At 47.0% G+C, this 18863-nt stretch overlaps 1 protein-coding gene across 2 annotated transcripts in view; it reads right to left on the bottom strand.

The window, feature by feature from the left end:
* The window catches only part of SRGAP3 (SLIT-ROBO Rho GTPase activating protein 3), a 229625-nt gene that overhangs the window by 73506 nt on the left and 137256 nt on the right, over positions 1–18863 (bottom strand). For both annotated transcript variants that reach the window (XM_036267035.1, XM_036267034.1), the window contains exon 4: positions 458–520. In XM_036267035.1, the coding sequence (XP_036122928.1) occupies positions 458–520 (63 nt within the window). The remainder of the gene's footprint in view (positions 1–457; positions 521–18863) is intronic.

An 18863-nucleotide genomic window follows, 5' to 3' on the forward strand; every position in this document is an offset into this window, starting at 1 on the left:
CCACCTCATGTGATCCTCAGAACAGTGCTCCATTTTACAGATGAGAACACTGGGCCCACAGAGCTACATGCATGCCTAAGATTCCATGGTGAGCAAGGAGCAGGCCTTGACCTCAGCCTGTCCTACCTGCCTCCAAACCCACATTCCTTCCTCGGCAGCTTTTGTGTCCATGTTTCCCCCATCCCAACTTTGTGTCTTTTGCTTTGGTAGGTAACACAGCCCCTCAGCTGGAACTTTTACAAAGTAAACATGCCCAGGGCCCCACCCCAGATGTACAGAATGAGAAGCTGGGGTTGTGAATCATTCCATCCCACCATAATGACCCACTGTCACTCGGGCACACGACACAGCAGAAAGGCCCAGAGTCGTCCCAGACTTCTGATGAGCCTCCCTCCAGCCCTGGGCACTGAGGAGGGGGCCCAATCTCAAATGGCAGCAGCAGCTGAGCAGGACTTACCGTGTAGAGCTCATTGGTGACCTTCAGGAGCTCTTCATGCATCTGCAGGCCAATCTCCTTGCTCTGCAATATGAAAGAGCAAATGTTAGAGAGGAGAAGGTAGCTGGTTGCATTAAATCTCCTTTTCAACACAGCAAGGGCGGGAATGCTTTGGGTGGGGACTGCAGAACTCAACACAAACCTCATTGATCTAGACTTGAATTCCTTGACTTGTGCTCATGCAACAAAGCCTTCCCAGGCCATGTAATCTGCGGAACTCTATTTGATGATTCGCAGAGACATCACGACGTTAAAGTTCTGAGAAACCCCACAGCCAATCAGCCTGTTCATCTTTCTTTAATTCGGTGTGTCCTCCGTTTATGTGACCAGAGTGTGTGTCCATAGTTCAACACTCGTTACATCTCACGAGAGCGGGCCTCCACAGAGCACCGTTTGCGAAGTAACGATCTAGCACCTCAGTTCAGAGCCACGCAGGTGAGCAGACAGCCCTCCTGTTCACAGGCAGACACTGAGGTTCTCGCCTCCGCTGTGTCACCAACTGGCCATGTGGCCTTGGAGACTTAGTTACCTCATCTGTGAAATAAAAAACTTAAACTAAAGAAACACTTCCCAGAGCATGCTCTGGGGGTGCCACAGTAAAAAAAGGGGGCAGGGGCTTCTGTGAACAGATACATTTGGGAAAAGCTAGTTAAAGTGAGACAGGTTTCCTTCCTGCAGAACTTTTCAGAGGCGTTTATACGCTCACGTGCATGGACTTTCTAAGGGGTCTGTGGTATGTAGGTTAGTTGACTTCAATCCTTTTTCTTTTTTCTGCAAGGTGACTTACATGTTCAGTATACTGAGGGACACAATTCAGAAGACAATGAACAAATGATCTCCAGATTCTATCCAGCCTGAAGAGTCTAGGATTCTGTTACTCTGTATCATCATCATCATTATTGTAAATACTCTCCCTGTTTGCCATGCGAAGTTGCCGTATTGAAAATGGGAGTCCTGCTCCCTGCTCCCTGGGAGCTGAGTCATCCTGCTCTCCCTTTCAGCTTCCTCAGCCTCAAGCATGACCAGCAGCCAACAGGCAGAGACCAGCCTTCTTCCCCGCCACCCTGTGCAGGTCAGCAGCCCCTGACTCAGCGGTACTGGGGAGGGCTCAGTACCAGGCTCATTCTCCTCACCTGCAGCCTTTCTCTCAGCGTCTGGGCCTGGACTTGCCGAGAGTCACTTGTCTGAAGGCAGCCCTTGCACACAGCGGATCTCTTAACAGACCGCAGAAGCTCTGGGGCAATTCCAGAGATCTGCTTAGACCCCGCTCCAGCTCTGTGACTAAAGGAAAGGGACCCGATCCAAAAGCACAGCAGAGCCTCGGCAGAACCTTCTGTGCAGATCTCACGGGAACCTTCCGTTCCATCCCATGCGTGTACACAAATGCACGTTGAGCTCCACTAGCCATGCCCATTTCCTTCTGTTCTCCCCGGTGCTCAGCCTGTGCCTCAGTCTCTCCTGTGGCCCAGCCCCCGGCCCACTGCTGGCCCTGGACTCCGACCCCTGCAGAGGCTCCTCCCAGTGCTCAGTCTCACCAACATCTCTGACACCCAAGACCCAGTCTTCTGTATTTATTTTTATGATCTCACTTTTTCGAAGGTACTGAATGCACATGGCTATAGGAACCCTAACAGCCAGCAAGGTAAAAGTGAAAAGTCTCTCAAGCTTCCAGACCCCTGCCCAGAGTCAACTGCTCTTCAGAATTTTGTCTGACACTTTCCAGAAACAGTCTATGCGTACAGAGCATGCATTTGGATAGTGTATCTTCTTTTTTAAACACAAATGGGGTCTTCTGTTGACACCTTCAATATATCTGGGAGATTTTCCCTTCACAGCCCACGTAGCTGTTGTATCCTCCTTTCTGACTGCTGCTTGGGGTTCCATATACCAGACTTACCATCATTAACTAACCCGCGGCATAGTGATGGGCATTTGGGTCATCTCCAGTTTCCTAATATTTCAAACAATTATGCTCTGCACATGGACAGAGACCCCGTCAGATACATTTCTAGAAGCAGCTCTGCTGGGAAGAGTCCTGCCTTTAAAACTGCCCCCAGCTCCCCACACACGACTGACTTCGGCTCCCATTTCTCAGTGATCAGCGGCTGTGCCATCATCGCCACGGTCCTCTCTCCTGGGCTCTGTCCTGCATGACCTTGAGCCCAAGCTCAGAGACCTGTATCTTCAGCTGTTGCAAAGCAGTATTGTCTGGAGGTCCCTTCGTCACATCAAACTCAAATTACCCAAAAGCAAACTCCTGAACTATCTCCATCTCCTTGAGTTTGGTCAGTGGGATATCTTCCCAGGCATGGCAACTGAAAAATTTGGAATTATTATTTTTAAATCCCTCCTCCTCACTCCAGTCTGTCACTGCCTCCTGCTCTCTAACTGCCCAATCCTTTGTTCTCAGCAGCAGGTGATGCTGGTTCCCTCCCCAACATCCATTCTTGCCCTTCCTGCTTCCTAACAGAGCCATGAATTTGGCCCTGCATTCGACCCTCCATCTGAGTTCTTAAAGCACTGACCCTACCCCAACTTGAGATGATGATTCTGCTATGTGTTGTTAGCCCAGGGGTATGCGACTCAACTGGATCAAGAGAAGGATTTAGGTGGTTAGGAGGAAGGTTTCAGCTTTTCTACTGAGTACAAGCAAAAGAACCATGGAGCCCTGGCTGCTACCAGCAGGCATCGTAGGACCGTAAGAGGAAGCAGCTTTGGGTGGCAGAACAAAAGAATCCTGGCTCCTTAATGACTTCCTGAGAAATTGGTTGAACTGAGCCCAAAGCCTGCCTCCCAGTGAACTTCCATTCTGTGGCTTTGTTGGTTAAGCCACTGTAACCTGGGGTTGTCACTTGCAGCCAAAAGCATCCTAAAAGATAGATTTCCCACCACCAGTCCCAGAACAAGCATGTCGTCATTGCGGGACCCAGATTACTGAACTTGCCCCTTAACAAAGTCCTCGACTCTTGTCCCTGATTCTGCATGTCCGTGCCAGTGTAATTTCCTGGAAATGTATCTCACTGTGCCCTCCAAAGCCGCCTCGGTGCCTACGGGATCGAGCTCTTCAGCTGACTCCCGAGCTCTAGGCAAGCGGCACGGGAGCTCAGACAGTAGGGAGGGCTGTGCTGTGGAGCCACGGAGACGGGGACTGGAGACAGGCTGTAAGCCACTTAACGTCTCCGCACCTCGGCTCCCCCCTGTAAAATAACATCTACGACTGTCCTGCTTTGCACTTCCAAAGGGAAGTATAATGACCTTGCTTGTTTAATTATTTATTCGGCATTTGTTTTCCCCACTTGAATGTAGACCCCAAGAAAGAAAAAAGACGTTCTCTTTGGTGGTAGATGCTCAGCTCCTCCAGTTGCTAGGAGGGCTGACAGCAGACAACCCCTCACCAAGAGCACCCTTAGTGGATAGCCTCAGAGGACAAGGTGACATACCTTCCAAAGACTGACACCTCATTCAAAAATAGATCTGTGTAGGACATAGCAGCCTGCCTCTCCTGTCTCAACCTGGACAGCGCGGACTTGTCGCTCGGTCTGGAGAACTCCCGTCGGGCTGGCTAGGCCTTCCAGGAAGGCTGCCTGCATCATGGCTCGACTTCCCCATGCCGCCTCTCGTCCCCTCGCAAGGCGTGGGTCCCAAGAACACCCCCTAATCATTCTGCTACGTGCTAAATTCAGGTACCAGAATCGGCAATATCTCGCTTCCCTGTCCTCCCTGCAATGGACAGAGCCTGTCAACACAGTGGGTGCTCCTTTGTTGAGTAAATCTATGAACGAATGAAGTGACAGTTTCTAAGCCTTAGTTTCCTTATCTGTAGAAGTGGGATGATGTCACGGGTGTCTTGGAGTCCCTGTGAGGATGAAAAGAGATAACACCTAAGGCAGCACCTGGCACCGATGAAGAGCTTTGGAAATAGTAGTACAGGCTGAATCGACACCCGCTGATGCCAGGGACAAAGCTAGGAAGTTGCCCAGGAAAGGAAACACAAGTTGACTTTTTTATTAAGTTGTCCCTCAAGAATCTCCTAGTTTGGCTGGATCGAGAGTCAAGAACCAAATTCTAAGGCAGGAGGCAGAAAGGGCCTCGAGTGTGAAAGGTGAGGTGATGTGGGAGGAAGTGATGACGAGGACGCAGGCTACCACCACAGCCGCCTCACCCTGAGTGAATGGACAGAGATGAGCAAAGGTGCAGAGACCGGGACCAGGGCAAGGCTTGGTTTGCAAAGAGAGAAACAAAGCAACGGAAGAGCAGATGGGCTTGAAATGGAGGCGGGGCCAGGCCACAGGCTGACGGAGGGCGGGCTTCGTTCACAGTGGAACCGGGGGCCTCCGAAGGCTTTCGGGCAGGGCAGTATGATGATCAGAGGTGTGCTTCCTCGGGAAGATGGAGGCGGGTCTCTGGAGGGTGGACTGGATGCGGAGGAGCTGGAGGTCAGGTTCCTGTGTTTCCTTAACGCACAGTAAATCAGCAGATGGAACCTGTCTGAGTCTCTGTTCATCTTCCTCTCTGCACCAAGCACGGGGCTGGCCATAGAGTGAGTGTTCAGCCAATAGTTACTAAACTGCACAGGACTCAAAGGAATTTTATTTTTTTATGGTTGAGGTTGGTTGGAAAGGGAAATATTCTGAACCACAGTTCCAGAAACTACTGAATGAGGAACCCAAACCAAACATTCCTCCCAGAACAGGAGGCCAAAATGCTGATAATCTCTAGCAGACCACCACACCCAGTCCTTGGGGACCCAAGTGGCAGTGCATTAGCACTCTCTGTCCGCATTTCTCACATGACTTTCATGCCTGCAGAGGTCGGGGGTGGCAGGCTGCTTTCTTCACGCACAGGAAGTGTGTGGACTGTAGAAAATGATTACATTGGACCAAGTAGGGCTCAGCCATGGCAACCGTGGTTCTTTGGGGCTGAGAGAGTCCAGCAGTGTCTGTCTGACCCAAATAAGTCTGTAAAATCAGGGAGCAGGTGGCCCAGCCCTGCCTCTTTCTTCTGCCCACAGCTAATGCCAGTTAAACTCCCACAGAGTCAGATACCTCTTTGATGGGGGTGGGCTGTCCTGGGCATTGTCAATGTTTAGCATCATCCCCAGCCTCTAACCACTAGATGCCAGTAGCATTCCCCACCCCCACCCCCAAACTGCGATGACAAAAATTATCTTCAGACATGGCCAAATGTCCCCCAGGGACAAAACTGCCCTGGCCTTAGAACCATTGCCCTAGACCAAGGGCTCTAAGTGGCAGCTTCTCTGGCCTGCAGACATGTTTTATTTGGCCGTTCAGTATTTTCAGATAATCTGATTCTTTTCCCAGCTTTTAAAAATCAGGAAATTCCCCTCACATGTCCAGATTCTCAGCTTCTCCTGCAAAGCTAGAAGATCCAGCAATACTGGGCCCCCACTTCAGCACAGCAGCCCCTTTGGATGGGGTCTCTGCTCTCAAGTTGGTCACAGGGCCCAGAATCTCCCTCCACCCATCCACATCACTCATCTGGCCCATGGGGCACTGGAGTTTATGACCCAGAAACCAGTGGGGTCTCGCAGGGGGTGGCCCTCTGAGTCCCCTAGCACTCATGAAGGACAGCCAATGCTAACCTGCCAAATCAGAGCCTGTGAGAGCGCCTTCCCACCCAATGCCCTTCTCATTTCCCAGCTTTGAGAGCCACTAAAGAGTCCACTTCCTGAGACCAAACTTCCTGGTTACCCCGTGGACCCCAACAGCACAGCCTGCGTAGAATCCCAGCGCCCCCTGGATCCATCCTCCTGCTGACACTACCTCCTGTTGTACCTCTGTGGCCAGTTCCTCGCCTGGCTTCAATTCCATTTACACCAGCATTGACTGAGAGCTACAAGATACCAGCATCAACTAAGCACCAGAGACACAAAGGTGAGTGAGCGCAGCCCCACTATCGACCGCAGCTGCATTTCTGGAGCATTTCCATTTGCTGACTACTGTCCAAAGTCACTTCCATACATTATCTAATTAAACCTTTATGCCAGGTAATAATATTACGCCCACCTGCCAGATGATAGCTGGAGACTCAGCGGGACTGAGCAACTAGCCCTAAGTTGCACAGCTAGGAATAGCAGAGCCAGGATTCAGCTTGTAGTTGGTCTGACGCCACAGCTGGCACTTGTGATGACTTTCTGTCGTCTGCTGCCTCAGGGCCTAGCACAACACGTAGGCACACAAATGAAAAGAAGCCCTTGAAATGCTATAATGGAGATGAGTTCAGGCCACGAGGAAGGTACGAAGGAGGGCGAGTCCTCCGAACACCGCCTGCCTGTCCAATTCACTTTCTCATCACCTGTGCAGAAGTCTGCGTCCTTGCCCTTTGCCCCACTTTCAGGCATGTCTAGTTGCCCTTCACCTGGTCCTTCTTGACTCACCTACCCTGTTAGAAATATATCAGCCATGGTGGCCATCTCTGGCATTTCCCTTCCTCCTGATACAGGTGATGAGATATGATGGGACTAACCCCTGCTTGCCTGGTCACACAAGATGGTCCATCTGGCATGGGACCCAGTGTGACCAGAGTGCTCTAGCTCCTTGTGCCTAGTGATTGGGTCAGAGATGAAAGCGTATTCCAGGCTGAGCCAATAAGAATCTTCCCTGGGAGCTTTCTAACAACTACATTCTCAGATCATCCCTCCTCTGGAGTCACTGAGCTAGGATAGCAGGGGTCTTGGGCTGCCCGTCTGAAGGAGAATCCGGACAGCAGCATTAGAGTCCTTGGTAAGATGACCTCTGGACTTTTCCAGCTTACAGGATCCACTGAATTTTCATTTTTTCTTACGTGAAAGAATACGGATGATAGTATGTGCTATATCTGCATAGAAGTGCCCACATGACCACGGAGTGAGACAGGCTTCTGAAACCCTCCACCAAGCACCAGCTTTCACACAGCTCCTGCGAAAGGACCAAGTCCCAGCTCAGCAGAGGGTACATGGCTCCTGAAGGCTGGAATCTGGCTTCCCAGAGAGCAGATCACGAAGACCTGAAGACTTGCAGACACAAGGAGCTCTGTAAGTGCCTTTGCTCAAAACCCCACAGTCAGGTCAAGATGGGACCAGCTGACTACATTTTTTTTTGCCACAATGTTTCCTGAGTTAAATAAATTTCTTCACCGTGAAAATTTGCAATGGGTTGCTTGATTCAGTCTTCAATACAGGGTCAATCATGCTATGGTTATTATTTTTTATTTTTACAGAGAGAGAGAGACATTAATTTATTGTTCCACTTATTTATGCATTCACTGGTTGCTCATTGTATGTGCCCTGACCAGAGATCAAACCTGCAACCTTGGCGAATCGAGACAATGCTCTAACCAACTGAGCGACCCAGCTAGGGCTTGAGCTGTATTTGAAAAGTTCTATTATTAAAGGGCATGTTTCTGTCTCCCTCAAATGAACTCAAAAGTGAGTCATCCCACCCTGGCCGGTTTGGCTCAGCAGTTACAGCGTCGACCCATGGACCAGAGAGTCCCGGGTTCGGTTTCCACTAAGGGCACATACCTCGGTTGCAGTTTGTCCCCAGCCCGGGTTGGGGTCGTGTGAGTGGCAGCCATTTGATGTGTCTCTCTCACATCAATGTTTCTCTCGCTCTCTTCCTCCCTCTCTCCCTCCTGCTCTATCTTTAGATAAATACAAAAAAAAAAAAAAAAAAGTGAGTCACCCCCATGGCTAAAGTCACTCTTTACTTGTAGAAAATAATGCCATCTTAAAATGTTGTGTTTTAACAACAAGATTCCCCTTTCACTTCTCCAAAGGAGCTCATTTGAAACAATCCTTTAGAAAAACGTTACTGCAGGAAATAAGGCGGGGCCTCCAGGCCTCTCTTCCACCTGTCTGTTTTCTCACTCTTGCTTGACTAGCTATTCTCACGTGGGGTTACCTTTGGGGACAGTCCATGGTTCTCCCCGTTCTGGGGTTCCAACCAAACAATGGGAAGCAAATAAACCAACAAAACTTAATAAAAACAAAAACTTCTGCCTCTTGTCGTTCTAAATCCCACTGCTTTTCCACACTCCAGCTTGTTTTCTCATCAAAGAACACAACTGGAGGCCCGCAGATGTTCCCTATTTACGTATCTGGTATATGCAAGCACTGGCCATCTCCCAAAGCGACGGTGTTTTTATTTCCAAAGCAAAGGCTTTAAAAGCGTGTCTCAGAGGAACGGGCTTCTCCAATCTGTCCTGGAAGGTCAGCTTATCCCTGAACATGGCAACCTGGACAGCTAGCTGGCTGTTTCTCCTGGCTGTGTCCTGGCTTGCCGGCAACTGGGCTGCCTGCGCTCTGTCATGTCACCACGCCTTGCCTCCCAACATCATCCCTAGCTTACATTCTGCCCGCCTTCCGTCTGGACGCTTGCTGCTCCTCCCCTCTCCCCCCACCTTCTTCTTTTCCCTGCTCCTGGACACCTCCCTTCTTCTCCCCACCTTCCCAAACTAATCTCTGTCTCCTGTTGCGGCAGCTCCAAATGCTGTCATCTACATGTTATTTCTACAAGAAGCTGGAATGCAGACTTGAGCCTTGAACTCTTCCCCCTGTAGCTGGGGCTGGGATACCGGGCTGCAAGGAAACAGGAAGGTCCTGGAACCACTCCTCACAGGTTCTTGGCAGCGGTGGGCCCCTCTGCAGCCCAGCAACGAGCGGAGCCAATGAGCCTAGCTTCGTGCCTGCCACCCTCTCCCCCCGCTAATTGCCCCCAGCATCTCTGGGAGTCCGTCTGCACCGAAAGCCTTCATTTTCAGAAATGCTTAAAATAACAGCTCTGAGGAAGTCCAAAGATACCTTGGGATGGCTATGAACAAGTGACCTGCTGTGGTCGGGCTAGGTGTTCCTGGATCTCTATTAATAATACTAAATATTATTAATAACAATAGTTATCATTGTTAATAATGCTTGGTACTATTACTAGTAATAATACTTATAATTATAGTTCATAACAATAATAGCTCCTGGCCAGTGTGGCTCAGTGATTGAGCGTCGACCCATGCACCAAGAGGTCACCGGGTTCAATTCTCGGTCAGGGCACATGCCCAGGTTGTGGGCCTGATCCCCAGTGGGGGGCATGCAGGAGGCAGCCAATCGTTCTCTCTCATCAATGTTTCTGTCTCTCTCCCCCTCTCCCTTCCTCTCTCTCTAGAATCAATAAAGAAAAAAACAAAACAATAATAGCTATTGTTTCTTGATGTCTTAGCATGTGCCAGGCACAATGGCAACTGCTTTACAGACAATACCTCACATAACCCTAATATCAGCGCCTTCACAGGAGGCACTATCATTAACCCCACTTTAAAGATCAGGACACGAGGGCTCAGGGAGGGTGAGTAGTTTGCCCGAGATCACAGAGCTAAGACCTGTGATTCTCCCAGCCACTCCACTCTGTTGCCCGCAGTGGGAGAGCTAGCACACTACATGGCTTTAGAGCTTTTTCCCAAACATTTAATTATAAAACATGGATACTCCTCTGCATTAGCATAAAAAGCACACTCATATTTACAAGGCTCTGCTTTAGATCATCGTAAATATTAAATAACATTCAGTGCTCAGTGCCATTTTGGAGAATCTCCTGTTATCTGTGACCGAATTCCAGCCCCTCCTCCTGGCCTCTGGGCCTCGGCAGGAGGAGAAGGTCTGAACTGCTGGCTGTCTCTGTAGAATGCACGCAGGAGTCATCTTCCTGTGGTGTCCCTGATGTCGGCCTATGTTTTGGGGTCCTTTTCCTTTTGTGTTTGCCATGAATCTCTCACACGTAAGGAGTGGAAGGTTCAGGGGGTGGGTGAGAGTCTGTATGACCGAGGAAGGCTGTCTTCCTGAAAAATCAATGCATACGAAAACCTGAGGTCGTTCAGTTTTGAGCAGTTTTCTCCCTCTCTACATTACCTTCAAGGTGAACATGGGTGTTGTCTGGCTTTCTTGTTGGGTTAAAATATTATTGATCACCTCACTGAATCACTGACCTCAGACAGCTCTTGGAACTCCTTGTCATTTTATAATCTGATCTTCAATTTCATTCGCATTGTTTGTGAACAGGATGTAATGAGGATTGCACTGACATTTCAAAGATGTTTGTAGCCATGTATCTACCCATCTATTCACCATCCATTTACCCACCCACCCACCCATGAACCTACCCATTCACTCATTCACCCACTCACCCAACCACAGTCATCTATCCCTGGTTCCGTTGTATTCCCATATCAGTCTCCCTGATCCAGGCTCCTACTACCTTCCACCACTAACCTGCATATTAGTGTATATGTACTGGTAACATGCAACTCCTCTCGGAGTCCAGCATCTCTCTTTTCAAAGCCATCAGATACACCAAATTAATCATCGTTAAACTTGGCCCTCATCATGTCACTCCCTATTCAAGAACGTGCAATGGTTCTCCCATGTCCAGAAAATAAAGCCCAGATTCTCATTCTGAAAAGGGCCTCCTTGATCTGTCTTCACTCCCCCCGCCCCTTAATTTTAGTTCTCCAGTATTTAAATATCTCAATATTAAATATCTCCTATATTTGAAACTTGCAGAAGAGTCGAGGGAACAATAACAAACACCCAAGAATATGCCACCCAAATTAGATAACTATTAAGAGCTTCCCATTTTTGCTTCAAAATGACACTTAGGAAGCAAACTGTTATAGATATGGCTGAAGTGTTCTTTGTCCCCTTTCTTATCCCTCACCTCTCAGTTACAATTCTGAAGCTGGTATGTAGTCTCACACATTTGGATAGCTTTATGTCAGACAGATGTCTAACAGTATGAACAATATGAACTATTAATTTATGTTTTAAATTGTATCAAAATATCATAGTGATCCTTGCTTTTTTCACCCAACACTGTTTTTAAGTCTTACCCACATGGATACATGTAGATTTAGTTCCTTCATCTTAACTATTATATAACATTCCATTGTCTGACTACCCAGAGCTTACTTAGCCATGCCCTTCACGATGATCATTTAGGTGATTTCTCTGTTTCCTTGCTACAAACTCCACTGCAGCAAATACCCTTGCACAAGGCTTTGGGTGTGTGCAGATACAGTAGAATATCTTCAGGTTACACTTAGAAGTAGAATTGCTGTGTCACAGGGGCTGGACAAATTTACAGGTTCATTAGGAGCATAGGAGAGCCCACATTCTTGCCAGCACTTAGGATTGCTTTATCAATCGAATGAAACTCAAACTGTGTCTCATTTTATTTTACCCTCTCCTGATTACCAGTAATTATGAGCATCTATTCTTATATTTTTAACCATTTAGAAATAATTTTCTGTGACTTACCCATTTTTATCTTTTACCTATGTTTCCATTGGGTTGTTTACTCTTTTCTTATTAATTTGTAGGAACTGATTTTATATTCCTGGTATTAACCTTTTATTAATTTTGTACATGCCAAATATCTTGTCTCATCTGTATTTTCCCTTATTAGTTGTTGTGAGAAGATTGTTACATAATGGAAGTTATTACTATTTTCCTTATGGTTTGTGATTTTTTATTTTCTTAAGCAGAAATAAAACGATCTTTTTATGTTTCTTTTCCGACCTCAAGGTTTTAAATATAATCTCCCATATTTTTTTCCAAAGGTTTTAAAGTTGTTTTTTTTTTCTTTAATTTTTTTTTTCTTTATTGATTTTAGAGAGGAAGGGAGAGGGAAAGAGATAGAAACATCAATGAGAGAGAACATCAACTGGCTGCCTCCTGCAAGCCCCCCACTGGGGATTTGGCCCACAACCTGGGCATGTGCCCTGACTGGGAATTGAACTGGCGACCTCTTAGTGCATGGGTAGACACTCAACCACTGAGCCACACCAGCCAGGCCAAAAGTTTTAAGGTTTTGTTTTCTACCATTAGCACATTAATCCATCTATAATATATTTTTGTGAACTAAAGTAGAGGTCTTATTTTTTCCATATAAAAAATTAGCCCTGGCTGGTTTGGCTCAGCAGTTAGAGCCATCGGCCTGTGGTCCAGAGAGACCTGGGTTCAGTTCCCACTAAGGGCACGTACCTCGGTTGCAGTTTGTCCCCAGCCCTGGTTGGTCGTGCGGGTGGCAGCCACTCAATGTGTCCCTTTAATGTCGATGTTTCTCTCTCTCTCTCTCTTCCTCTCTCTCTCTTCCTCTCTTTCCCTCCCACTCTGTCTGAACAAAAAATGAAAAAATGTCCTTGGGTGAGGATAAAAAAGAAAAAAGAAAAAAAATTAGCCCTGACCGGTTTGGCTCAGCGGTTGGAGCGTCGGCCTGCAGCCCAGAGAGACCCGGGTTCGGTTCCCGCTAAGGGCACGTACCTCGGTTGCAGTTTGTCCCTGACTCTGGTTGGTCATGCGGGTGGCAACCACTCGATGTGTCCCTTTCACGTCGATGTTTCTCTCTCTCTCTCTCTCTCTCTCTCTCTCTCTTCGTCTCTCTCCCTCCCACTCTATCTGAACAAAAAATGGAAAAATGTCCTAGGGTGAAGATTAAAAAAAAAAAAATTATGTATGTGTGAGAGAGTATGTATAACAGTGGTTCTCAACCTGTGGGTCACGACCCCTTTGGGGTCGAATGACCCTTTCACAGAGGTCTCCTAAGACCATCGGAAAACATATTTCCGATGGCGATTCATAACAGGAGCAAAATTACAGTTATGAAGTAGCAACAAAAATAATTTTATGATTGGGGTCATCACAACATGAGGAACTGTATTAAAGGGTCACAGCATTAGGAAGGTTGAGAACCACTGGTGTATAAAATCACTTTCTAAAATAACAAGACAATGATGACCAACCAATGTAATCAGCCCCATTTACTAAATCCTCTCTCCTTTTCCCCGACCTGTAACGCACCATTGCCATATACCGTGTTCCCAGGTGCAGAGGGCTGTTTCTGGGCTCCGAGCTGTCCGCTTCAGTTCACCTAGCACCGCTCCAGCACCACCTGTGTTACAGACTATCCCTTCGGGGAAACCCTGATAGTCTGACAGGGCAAATGCTTCAACAAATACAAAAAAATAATAATAACCTACAGACCTTTTTGCTTTTTAATTATTATTTTTTTTATTCCTCACCCAAGGATATTTTTCTATTTATCATTAGATAGAGTGGGAGGCAGGGAGACAGAGAAACATCAGTGTGATAGAGCCACTAGTTGCCTCCCACATGACGCTACCAGGGCCAGGGATGAACTGCAACTGAGGTACGTGCCCTTGACTGGAATTGAACCTGTGACTCTGGTCTACGGGCTGATGCGCTAACCGCTGAGCTAAACTGGCCATCGCCAGACATTTTTTTATTATGGTGTAATAAAGTAGGAAATTAAAGGCAAGTAAAAGCTTTGAAAAATATTTGACACTAAAATAAACCTAATTCTGAATAACTCATGAGGCAAAGATGAAACTGAAATGCAAATTATGAAACATTTATATCTGAATGACAATGAAGGAATTTTACCAAATCTAGGATGTAGCTAATTTGTAGCATTAATGGCATTAATTTTCGATCATTCTTATTTTCTAATGTATGCATTTTTAAATTGCATTTTCTAATTGAATGTGGCAGGCACATAGGAACATTAATAATTTTTGTATATTGATCTTGTAACCAGCCATCTTGCTTAACTCTCTCCAGCAGTAAGAATGATATTTGCTGTTGGTTTTTGGTAAATACCCTTTGTCAGGATAAGGAAGTTCCTATTTATTCCTAATTTGCTAAGAGTTTGTATCTTAAATGGTGAAAAGTTAGAGGCATGCCTTTTAAAAGAATGCCACTTCTATCCATTTGCCTTCACACTGTACCAGAGAGATGTTCTAACCAACATAGTAAGACAAGAAAAAGAAATAAGAGGTTATCAAAAGAAGAGATAAGACCACCATCATTTAGAACTCATCCATGAGTAGTTTCCCGAACATATTTTCTTACTTACTCTTTATTTAACATATGTGCCCTGAATAAACTATTCCTTTATCTCATCTCCAATCTTAACTCTCACTATGTTCTTTCTCAAAGTCTCAATAATCAACCCAGTAACGGCTAATATTTATTGATTGCTTACTCTGTACCTGGCAGGGATTTTATATTGTCGTTGTATTAATCCTTCCAACTCCATGGAGGAGGTTATCATTAGCTCCACTTTGAAAATGAAGAAATTTAGAGGATCAAGGGATTAAGCTGAGTTTATGTGGCCTGAAAGTAGAAGGCCAGGAATTAAGCCAGGCAGTCTGTCTATAACCTTAACCATGACAATACCGGCCTGTCATGATACAGAACCCAGACTTTTCTGTCCAGGGCCTTTCCTCTGGTCTGGAATCCTGTCTCTCCTTTTTCCAGAATCTCTGAGTATCTGTGTGGACATAGTGATGCACCACCCAGATCCTCTTTAGGAATGATGGACTTGTCCCCCCAGATGTGAGGAGTGCTGTCAGCAGACACCCCTAGCTGCCAGCCTTGTTTAGAACTTCCTCAGCTAAAGAGGCACATGCCCAAGGCCATGTCCCCTTCTGGGAACAACTTGAGGGAATAAAGACCCACCCAGCCTCCTCTCTACAATCCAGGAAACTCAGAAGGGCACCCCAGCTTCAGAGTTCCCCAAGGAGTCAGTTGAGGCTTTTGCTGTGACTGCACCATGGCCCAACTTCTCCATTGGCTGATTCCTGCTTCTCTCCCTTTCCTTCTACAGGTGGGAACCCCAAGAGCACTAACAAATATACCCCTGCATCATATCACTGCCTCAGAACCTGCTTTCTGGGCCACCTACTGGGATAGATCCTAATCCTTCAAGGCTCACTTTAAATGCTGCTTCCCCAACATAAAACCTTCCCCAAACTCCCCTACCTCCACCCCACCAGCCCAGATTAGAAGTCTTCCTCCCTCTAAACCAACTTCCCTCTCCTCTCTGCTGTATTTGAATCACTGCTATACATGTCTTCATTTCTGTTCTACACTGTGAGCTCCTTGAGGGAGGGCGTCACATCTGATTCATTTCTCTATCTTCTTTAGCATCTGCCTTTACCATGGGTGCAGGAGTCAACAACTCTAGACTCCAATCCCAGCTCCACCTATATCAGCACCAGCTTTTTCACCTGTAAAATTAAGTGATGACAGCATCTTACTCTTCATTAAGAATGAAACGTCTATAGAATGCTTAGCCCAGAACCTGACACACAGTAAGCACTCATAAGTTGTGTGTTCTCTATAATAACTGTTGGCCTACTGTCATGATAGTACTAATATATGTTTATTGAATGAGTTGGGAATGCCTGATGGTGACCAGCTCAGCAGACTGTACTAGCAGAGTAACCATTCACGACTTCATCTCCCCGAGAGATGGTAGAGACTGCCTGAAGGTCCCTCATGCCTTGGCAGTTTGCCAACTTGCGCTCTCTCTCTCCCTCCATCTCTCCCTCCCTCCATCCCTCCCTCCATGCAAGCCTCATAGCGGGAGTCTCCAGCAGGCAAATCCTCTCTCTCCTTCAACCTGATAATAAAAAATAAACTTGGCTTTGAATCCAAGGCCATTGGTGCTTTTGATCTTGGTTACTGAGCAAAGCAATTATTGCACACAAAAGCCCTGATTTATTTATGAAATGCGACAGACATCTTCGAGGCGGGAACGAAAAAGCTCACTGAAGACCAAGCCCTTATTGCCACACAGTGAATGGCTGCTTTCAAACACAAGCCCCCCCAAGTGCCCCCTCTTCTCTGCTAAGAGTCTTTCCTCATTAGCACTTCCTCCAGAACACCGCAGCTTCCAACAATCAAATTCACTGCACTGCCCAGCAAGTAATTAAATTCTGCAGGCATCAGAGCATAGAATAATGGGTGGCTATTGTTAAGAAAGCTGAGGCTGGAAATGAAATGGGCTTCAGTGCCCACTCTCAGAAATGACAGGGGCGGGAAGGGAGAGCAAGCAGGATACAGATGGAATCTCCCACTGGTGCACCACAGGGGGTAGTGGGTTCAGTACCAGACCTGGAGCCAAAAACCGGTGTATGGGGCCAGATTCTGAGCTTACCACAGTGGGGCGGGAGGGGGGGCACTCAGTTTCCGTACCTGGAAAATAAGGAGGTTGGACTAGGTAAGTCATTTTCCATGTGTGGTCCCCAGACCAGCAGCATCAACATCGCCTGGGAACTTGTTAGAAATGCAGATTCTCAGGCTTCTCTCAGACCTACTGAATCAGAAACCGTGGAGGCAGGGCCTAGCAATCCACGTTCAACAAACCCTCCAGGTAATGGTGAAGCTAAAATTTACAAACCAACCACTGGTAGATAATGTTTAAAGATGAGGCCACAACCCTGGCCAGTTTGGCTCAGCAGTTAGAGCATCAGCCTGCGGACCAAAGAGTCCTGGGTTCGATTCCAGCCAAAGGCACATACCTCAGTTGCAGTTAGTACCCGGTCCCAGATGGGGTCCTGCAGGTGGCAACCAATTGATGTGTCTCTCTCACATTGATGTTTCTTTCTCTCTTTCTCTCTCTCTCTCTCTCTCTCTCCCTCCCTCCCTCCCTCCCCCCCCCCCCCACTATGTCTGAAGATAAATGTAAAAATATCCTCCGGTGAGGATTTAAAAAAGAAAAAAAAGATGAGGCACAAACTAAAATGCATAAAGGACCAGGGAGGCCAAGTAGGTGTCGTACCCTGGACAGTTGCAGGGACCATGGGTAGTGGAGAGAGTGCCGTGACTACAAGGGCCAGCAGCTACTCAGTTGCAGCCAAGTACTGGCAAGTATGAATCCTCATGGATCTGGTACTGGCAGAGCTTCAGATTTTTATTTATTTTTATTTTTTATCCTCACCCGAGGACCTTTTTTCCATTTTTTGTTTGGATAGAGTGGGAGGGAGAGAGGGGGAGAGAGAGAGAGAGAAACATCGATGTGAAAGGGACACATCGAGTTGGCTGCCACCTGTACGACCCAACCAGGGCCAGGGACAAACTGCAACCGAGGTACATGCCCTTAGTGGGAACAGAACCCGGGTCTCTCTGGACCACAGGCCGACACTCTAACCGCTGAGCCAAACCAGCCAGGGCCGAGCTTCAGATTTTTTAAGAGAAACACAAAATCCTGATTTCTGTGTGAAATCCCACAATTTTTAAATGTTGATTTAATTTTCTTATCAAAGTGAGGGCCAAGCAGATTACCCCTGAGCACCAAATTCCTGGTGGGCCACCAATCTGCAGCCTCCCTTCCGAGCTGCCCTGGAGGCCACCATGATATTCTCTACCAACTGTGCTCTTGCCTTTCTCCTAACAGGGAGCTCGCAACTTCCTTCCCTACTGGGCAGACTCGTATTCAGCCTCCAACACCCAACTCAAGAGTCACCTTAACTGTATCTCATTCTCAACTCTCTGACCCACTTTCCACCTCTCCACTAAGAAGGTAGAGGGGAATCAAACACAGGGCCAAAGAATCGACACAGAAAAGAAGGTAACACCAAGAAGGAAGACATGACCCTGGCCGGTTTGGCTCAGCAGTTACAGTGTCGATCTGCGGATCAGAGATTCCCGGGTTCGGTTCCCACTAAGGGCATGTACCTCGGTTGCATTTTGTCCCCAGCCCTGGTTGGGGTCATATGGGTGGCAACCAGTCGATGTGTCTCTCTCACATCGATGTTTTTCTCTCCCTCTCTCTCCTTTCTCTCCCTCCCACTCTATATGAAAAAAAAAAAAAGGAAGACATGGAAAAGTTATAAAACAAGCTTTTCCCACAGAAGAGGAATTAGGACCGCTTGGAAAAGTTACCCCATTGCTGCTTGAAAAATCACTTAAATAAAGACACTGGTCCCATTTGACCAGAATCTAATCTAATAAAATTTTAAAAGGGCAAATATAAAATAAAATAAAAACTAAGTGTAGAATTCATAAGCCAGATTAAAAAACAGTTGGATAAAAATACCTGGGGATTTGAGCTGAGAGTTGAGTCAACCATGTGATGAGACTGTCATGAGGAAGGCAAACCGCCCTCACAGATTTAGATTTCATTATTAGAAGTGAAGAGTCAACATAGCCCGGCTCTAATCTTAGGCGGCCAGCCCTCCCTAGAGTATTCTGAATGGTCCTGAATATTAACTTCTGTGGGTCAGAGAAAACCCTGAGAGTGACCCAGGGAGAGTATCCAGGTGGGGAGGAAACACAAAGCCAAGTCACAGGGGGACAAGTGCAGGAACCTGTAATGTTTACCCAGAGGTGGGGAAGATCTGGGTGCGTGATCATGATTTCTGTCTTCAAGCAACTGACAGGTTTCCATGTGGATTTCACCTATGTGGCCCTCAAGGGTATGACCAGGCCCTGTGAGTGGAAACACTAAGATTTCATCTCAACACTGGGGAGAATTTTCTATTGATCATGGTTGTCTCTAAATGGAATGAGCTGTCCTGA

The sequence above is a fragment of the Molossus molossus genome, unplaced genomic scaffold (genome assembly GCF_014108415.1).
Source record: "Molossus molossus isolate mMolMol1 unplaced genomic scaffold, mMolMol1.p scaffold_m16_p_18, whole genome shotgun sequence".
In the NCBI taxonomy this organism is placed as follows: domain Eukaryota; kingdom Metazoa; phylum Chordata; class Mammalia; order Chiroptera; family Molossidae; genus Molossus; species Molossus molossus.